At 40.6% G+C, this 7,923-nt stretch overlaps 1 protein-coding gene across 1 annotated transcript; it reads left to right on the forward strand.

Moving 5' to 3' along the window:
• Positions 1-3,278: 3,278 nt before the first annotated feature.
• Positions 3,279-6,196, forward strand: DUSP1 (dual specificity phosphatase 1). Its single transcript, XM_030212638.1, has 4 exons — positions 3,279-4,056; positions 4,300-4,448; positions 4,575-4,794; positions 5,214-6,196. Exons 1-4 carry the CDS (start codon positions 3,687-3,689, stop codon positions 5,582-5,584), a joined length of 1,110 nt encoding a protein of 369 aa, XP_030068498.1. The 5' UTR covers positions 3,279-3,686; the 3' UTR covers positions 5,585-6,196.
• The last annotated feature ends 1,727 nt before the right edge of the window (positions 6,197-7,923 follow it).

Consider the following 7,923-nt stretch of genomic DNA (forward strand, 5'->3'; position numbering starts at 1 on the left):
TCACACAAAGAGAATATAGGTCTTCCTGGGGGAGTTTGTTGATGTTTATAAATCTTGGGTACCATATAGAAAAAAAGATACTTTCGGATTTAGAAATATAGATTTGTTTCTAGTCAAATAACCTTCATCTACACCCACTGATGTTATCTCTTTGATCTTTCCTTGCAATTCTGAAGTTGGATTTTCATTCAACTTTTCATATGTGGAACTATCATTCAATGACATATTTATCTCTTGTTTGTAATATGCCATGTCTAATATTTTTTTTTGTTACATTTGTACCCCACATTTTCCCCACTCATGGCAGGCTCAATGCGGCTTACATTGGGCAATGGAGGGTTAAGTGACTTGCCCAGAGTCACAAGGAGCTGCCTGTGCCTGAGTTGGGAATTGAACTCAGTTCCTCAGGACCAAAGTCCACCACCTAACCACTAGGCCACTCCTCCACTCTCCTCTGCCTCCTTTATCTGCTCTTCGAATGGCGATTGACGGATCCTCACACAAATCTTTTAAAGCTTTAGCCTCCACTTTAGAAATGTTGTATAATCTGAAATTAGAGACACAATCATTTGACATATCATTTGACACAATCATTTGACACATACGGATCAGCACGATCTTACCTAAACCTACATTACCCAAACTGCAAAGGACTAAAATACAAAACAACTTATGCATCCAGCTTCTCCTACATAAGCACACAACTATGGAATGGACTCCCGAAAGCCATAAAAACAATCCATGACCACCTAAATTTCAGGATATCATTAAAAACCCACCTCTTCAAAAAAGCCTACCCCATCGATCCAGCATAACTCCCCACACCCGGCAACACAACATAATCAATTATCGTACTGGACAATTTACTATCCTCATTCCCCTGACCCCATGATGCCTGAACCACATCTATCTCATTTGTCTACAACACAATCTTTTATTTGTTATCAACCATAATGGAAAATGCCTTTACGATACTTTGTAAGCCACATTGAGCCTGCACAAAGGTGGGAAAATACGGGGTATAAATGTAATAAATAAATAAAAATCTTATAGTACCAGTTTTTTAAAATGCAAATAGTAATCGCTCCAAAGGACCTGTAGATATCCAAGTTGATTTATTCTTTATTATAGATTTATCCATTTGTGGTTCTTTGTCATAAACATAAAGTTTCAAAGACAGTGTTTGTATCAACCTTTCTAGATCTATTTGAAACTGGAACAGACTAAAGTTCTTATTGGGAACAAATGAAAGACCTTTAGAAAGTAGCTATTTTTCTGTCATTGATAACGGTCAATACATTGAATACCACTTCTTCCTCTGATCTTCAGATCTGGTGTGTGGGCGCCCGCTTTGCTGACCTTGGGCGCGTCTCCCTCTTCCTCATCTGCGTGCAGCGTGACCTCTCTCCAAAAAATGATGATGACTCTCATCACCTGAAAATGATGTGGAAGCGCTATAATAGCCCGCTTTTGTCTTCAAATTCTCCACCCATATACTCTACTAGTTTTATAATCATTCTCATCTCTGGTGTAGTCAAGACATCTTGAGAATAACCTTTCTTCAAGAGCCAAGCTGTAAGACCACAAGGAGAGACATGTTTCATTTGAATTGGTTCTTGGAATAACAGCCTCCTGCAATGAGGGAGCCACAACCAATGATCTACCTGGACACAAATCAGGTCTGCGTAGCAAGACTTCTAAGCCAGTCTGGAGCTATGACAATCACTTGGCCTGAAAATGGAAAGAACAACTGTGTGCAGCGGTAACAACGGCTTCACTGTGCAAAACGAAAGTACCAGCACACATCTGTGCAGAAATATCAGCCCTGCAAAAATGTTTTGCGCAAGGAATTTTTGTCTTTACTCTTTCCAAAAATACTAGGACTAGGGGGGCACACAATGAAGCTACAAAGTTGTAAATGTAAAATGAATCAGGGAAAATTTTTCTTCACTCAATGTGTAATTAAACTCTGGAATTCGTTGTCAGAGAATGTGGTAAAGACGGTTAGCTTAGCGAGGTTTAAAAAAGGTTTTGATGGCTTCCTAAAGGAAAAGTCCATAGACCACTATTAAAATGGACTTGGGAAAAATCCACTGCTTATTTCTGAGTAATGCTGCAGTTGCACTTGAGACAGTTACTTGAACTGGTGACTCCCCCTTGAAAAAGTAGCCACGAAACGGGGACCTGTCGGGGTTTTAAGAGCACCAACTTGTTCAAGCTAAGTGCTGCATAAAATTAGATGATAGCATATTGATAAACAGAAATATATTTTCATATATAAGATTAGCAAAGGGTGGTGGAGGTTAAGTCAATGATTAGACAATACACACAGATAATACACCCAGTCATTGGGTGAAAAATCAAATAATCTTTATCGTGTGTTATATATGAGACTACTCCACTCTCAATAAGCTGAAGAAGCAATACACTTGTATTCATGTGTGTTTAAATATTTTGTTATATTTTGATGCTCGACAGAGCACAGGCACAATTGTTTATTTCTGGGATAAGCAGCATAAAATGTATTGAACTTTTATGGGATCTTGCCAGGTATTTGTGACCTGGATTGTCCACTGTTGGAAACAGGACGCTGGGCTTGACGGACCTTTGCTCTGTCCCAGTGTGGCAATATTTAAGTACTTATCTCGTAGTAGGAGTTGCTCATTTAGCTGTCATTAGGCCACTCTACTGTGTGGCATTCAGCACCCACCCTATTAGTGGCTGTTGATGAAGCCCGGGCAAACTCTGGGTCCTTTCTGTTGAGCTGCTCATGTTGTGATGTGAAACTGTAAGCATTTAAAACAAAGCCCTAAAATTAAATGTAGAAAAAAAATATCCAGCAAAAAAAAAATGTTCATTCCTAGCCAAACACTCACATAACATTACTTCATCCTCTTCCAACTCACTCAACATTCCAGATTTAGGATTAAAAATTATGAATGTGGGTCAGCAATTATTCTTCTTCTCCTTAATGCAATCTGCCGTGGAACACGAAGTGCCTGATAGCAGAGCGCTCCGGGGAGCAACCGGAGAGTGAGGTTACATCAGTTGATTTCCTGCCCGAACAGGCTGGCTGGCAGCGCTTCCTTGTTTGCTTTAGTTTGACTCCGCTGCTAAGGCCGGTGACGTGAACAACCTGGCAGCACCTCGGGCTCCGGCGAAGGAGGGTTTCAAGGCGCCGCCAGCCAGTGACGTCACCGGGCGCCCCACGTGGTGCTGCCCATTCACAAAAAAGCCTGTATAAAAGGCGCCGGCCGCGAGGGCGAAAGAAGAAAGGCAAAGCCAGAGCTACGAGCAGGGACTAAAGGCTAAAGAAGCTAGATTCGAACGAAATAAAGCAACGAAACGCAACGAACAGAACGCGAGACTGGCTTTGGCTTTGAACCTTCTTTTGGTGGCTTTGTAGTAAAGATCTGAAGCAAACAACAGCTGCCTGAAGACTCGACTTCATCCTACAAGAAACAAAGGACGTAAGAAATCGAGGGCGCTTCCAGTGTTATACAAAGAGCAAAAGCTTGCTTTGATTTTTTTTTTTTTTTAGTATTTATACTTTCGTTTATTTTGTATTGTATTTTTAAAGAATCCAGATCAGACCAACTCCTGTCCCAGGGATTGTGTCTGCTTTTCCTGTTACTCACTATTTGTCGCAATAGATCCACTACATAAAAGCTCTTGGCAAGCTAACTATGGTCAATATGGAAATCTGTGCTATGGACTGCAGCACTTTGAAAGGACTTTTGGAAGACAGTGCGGCGCAGTGCCTAGTCCTGGACTGCAGATCGTTTTTCTCCTTCAATTCCTCTCATATCCTGGATTCCAGCAACGTTAGGTTCAGTACCATAGTGAAGAGGAGAGCCAAAGGGGCTATGAGTTTGGAGCACATTGTCCCCAACGAGGAGCTGAGAAGCAGGCTGCTGGCCGGGCTCTTTCAGGCAGTGGTGCTGCTGGACGACAGGAGCTCGGACCTGGAGCTGGTCAAGAAGGACGGCACCATGATGCTGGCCGTCAACACCCTCTGCAGGGAGGCCAGGGGCTGCCGGCTCTGCTTCCTAAAAGGTACGTTTAAAACGCTGCACTTATTACACTGGAATTTGACTATCAACGAAATACCGCAAATGCTTCCTGCCACCGTTTCGGCTTTCACTCGGAATAAAGAACGAGAATCAGTTTTAACGATTTCTGAACCGCTTTACGTTTGTGTGTTTAATTTAGTTTAATTATAGGGGGCCACGAGAACATAAAATGATTTCGACTTTTATCATGCTAATTGCAGATTTCGTTACCTCTTGTCTCTTCCAGGTGGTTATGAGGCTTTTTCGGCCGAATATCCCGAGTTTTGCAGCAAACCCTCCAGCCCTACTGGTCTAACTCTACCCCTGAGTGCCAGCAGCGTGCCCGGCAGTGCGGATTCCTCCTGCAGCTCCTGTGGTACTCCTCTGTACGACCAGGTCAGTACCTTCACAAGCTGACCCAACTTCTCTGAAAGGAAACCACTTGCTAAGAAAAATTAATTCACCTTTAAATATGATAAAACTCACCAGTCAATCTTTTTTTTTTTTCTCTAATTATTCCAGGGTGGTCCAGTGGAAATCCTTCCTTTCCTCTACCTGGGCAGTGCCTACCATGCTTCCAGGAAAGACATGTTGGATGCGTTGGGGATAACAGCCCTGATCAATGTCTCAGCAAACTGCCCCAACCATTTCGAGGGGCACTACCGGTACAAAAGTATCCCAGTGGAGGACAGTCACAAAGCGGACATCAGCTCCTGGTTTAACGAAGCAATTGATTTCATAGGTAATTTAGATTTCCACTTCTGACAGTCTCCTATAGTGGATCAGAACGGGCTTTTTTTTTTCTTGCACAGAATGTATCTCCTGTGCAAAACAGAAGCCTTTGTTCAAACCTATTTTTGCAGTAAAACTTAAAACAAATCTATTATCAAAAATACTGTGAAAGCAATCGGTAGTTGTACCACATTATTTCATAACGATTGACTAATAATTCCTGCCGATGCTATAATTTGTAATGGTCCTTTTACATATAAATTAATATTTTGACACATTCTAGTCTGGGCAAATTGCTTGTATTAGAATTTGCTTCTAGTTCCAAGAAATTTAATGCCCCCTCTTTCCCAACTGTAGATTGTTGTTGATTTTGTTTTCTAGTTTGCAGCCTTTAGTTAATTTTTTAACCGTGACATGCCATTCTTTCAGACTCTGTGAAAAATGCTGGAGGAAGGGTATTTGTTCACTGCCAAGCTGGCATCTCTCGCTCTGCCACCATCTGCCTGGCATACCTCATGAGGACTAACCAGGTGAAATTGGATGAAGCCTTTGAGTTTGTGAAACAGAGAAGAAGCATCATCTCCCCAAATTTTAGCTTTATGGGCCAGCTCCTACAGTTCGAGTCTCAGGTGCTGGCACCATCTTGCTCTGCAGAAGCTGGCAGTCCTGCCATATCTGTGCGGGACCGAGGAACCTCCACCACGACAGTCTTCAACTTTCCAGTTTCCATCCCTGTTCATCCTGCAGCTAACAGTTTAAGTTTCCTTCAGAATCCCATCACTACATCTCCCAGCTGCTGAAAGGCAGAAAAAAAATACACAGACTCAAAGAACTGGGACTTTTTAAATTATTATTATTATTATTATTAACAAGTGCAATAACTTTGGATACAGTTATCTGACCTTTTTTTTTTTATTGTACTTTAATGTGTTTTCTCACCCTTGCCACTTGGGTGTCACATCCCATGAGTCTCTAATGAGACACCCAGAAACCAGCAACTCATCCTTATGTCTTATGTCTGTTTCAAAAGGAACAAGGACCCCTCAGTATTTCCAGTCCCAACATGTTCCCCTCCAGCTACAGGAATTGTTTTTGTATATTTATTTTCTTGTTCATTGTGCTCTTCCCTTCCAAGTCTAAAATTTCATTTTTAAGGAAGTGACATATACCTCAGTATTTTCTGGTACTGTACTCCTGTAAATGTATTTTAAAGAGAACAGTTTCTGTTTTCTTAGCACTGACCTGAGAGCACTTAAACAAGTGCTTTCTTGATTTGGTAATTGTAGTATATTTGCTGATTATTTATAATCTGGAATAATATATTTCTTCTCTTGAGAGAAGATATGGTTTTGCTACTTGACTATGACTTTTTATACTGATGGAATAAATTATGATATTTGTAATGAAACACATTTTGCGTCCTGCTACAATCTCCATTTTCCTTTGCTAGATAGTAGGTACTGACTTTCCCCCCCCCCCCCCCCCCCCCATAATATGAACCCATTGTATGGATCTCCCTTCCCTCCATAGCTGAGAATCTGCTGTCTTTATGCCTCTTAGTGTATGGGGACATCAACAGATCTGTGTTTGTTTTAATTCTATGCCTTTCACAGTTGCTCCAGACATCGCTCCAATTATTTCAGATTTAACTAACAGGAGATCACAAAGTAGTTTGGAATAGACAACAGGTTTGAAAGGTATTTTTGAATTCCTTTCCTAGGATTTTCACCTTTAACATTTATCCTGAAACACTGTGATATTGTCATAGTTGGCTGTTATAACCTATTAGATAATTGCAATATCACAATTTTGTGAAATTCGTAGTGATAACTCTATAGGAGTAACCCAGATATCCCACCAATTTCTTGCAATGAATGCACCTCATCAGTTCAGTATATCAAGTCGCAATAAAGACTGGAGTACCATAGTTACTGCAATCAGTAATCCAAACAGACCATTTGAATACATCACTGTGATGTCCAGGAAACATTTTTTCTTGCTTCCTTATTCCTGTACAATGTCACAATGTCTTAGGATGTGATTATATTATGCAATGATCATCAGGATATTCTCTTGGGATCCATTTATAAGCAGGATGTTTGGGTGTTTTGTTTTGTTTTGGTAGGTATAGTTACCAGCCCTCCATCCCTTTTGTTAATATTTTGGGCTGTATAACCAGTAATTGCTTTTTTAAATCACTTTTTTAATGGCAGTTTTATTCTTCTCACTCTGGCCATAGAGCAGTGGGGTCAGCTGGAGGCAGGGCATTAAGCCTCCATACTGTTAAATTCTCAGTCTCAACTGTCCTTTGTATATACCATTACAGCTGACCTTAGCCCAAAGAGACCCAAAAGAAATCATGTTCTTGTTCTTTTGATCCAAAAAAATACCCAACACTGCAGTTTCTCAGATATATATATAAACACAGCAATGCAAATCCAAACAACACTTTAAGAGAAGCAGCTCATTTCACATGACCACCTCGGGTCATGGCTCACCTGCTATCTCAACAGTCTCAAATATTTATGAACATTTATATATATAAAATCTCATTTTAATTTTATTGAAATATCAAGATTGACTTAACTTACTGTGAAGGACTGGATGCTGACTTGACATGTTCCATGTTTTGCTGGTAGCCACTTCAGGGATTGGTCCTGTCTAAACCAAACAATCCTCATTCCTACACACTTATCTCTTTTTATCCTCACTTTATAGCCTGATTACCTAAAAAGTGCCTGACATCCTTTAGGAGGTCTTTTACTAAAGATTAGCTCCAGTTATTTGCATCAGAGTCCATAGGAATAAAATGGGCCCTGCTGCAGATAACTCCAGTTAATCTTTAGTAAAGGACCCCCTTAGTGAGAGGGACTGATCCTGCAGGATGCAGACAACAACATGAGCACATTAACCTATGGTCATGGTAGAGCTCCTCAGCCTGGGTGAAGTCTGGCCTTAGCAGTTACTGGGAAGTCATCAGGATTGCTCTGCATGCTATATGCTAATCCCTGACTTCTAATTGGATACAGAATAGGAGTGTGTATGGAAAACATTTTTGGTTCATTTTCAAATCATTAGCATTTTTTTTTGGCCAATTGTCATTAATACGTAAAATTTCATTAACATTTTGAAAAACTTT

The sequence above is a fragment of the Microcaecilia unicolor genome, chromosome 8, assembly GCF_901765095.1.
Source record: "Microcaecilia unicolor chromosome 8, aMicUni1.1, whole genome shotgun sequence".
In the NCBI taxonomy this organism is placed as follows: domain Eukaryota; kingdom Metazoa; phylum Chordata; class Amphibia; order Gymnophiona; family Siphonopidae; genus Microcaecilia; species Microcaecilia unicolor.

What these genes read in the sequence shown, in the direction of transcription:
- DUSP1 (XM_030212638.1), top strand. Translation starts at nt 3,687, where the DNA reads ATGGTCAATATGGAAATCTGTGCTATGGACTGCAGCACTTTGAAAGGA. An exon ending in GTACTCCTCTGTACGACCAG is followed by an intron (nt 4,449 to 4,574) that starts GTCAGTACCTTC and finishes TAATTATTCCAG; the next exon opens with GGTGGTCCAGTGGAAATCCT. An exon ending in CGAAGCAATTGATTTCATAG is followed by an intron (nt 4,795 to 5,213) that starts GTAATTTAGATT and finishes CCATTCTTTCAG; the next exon opens with ACTCTGTGAAAAATGCTGGA.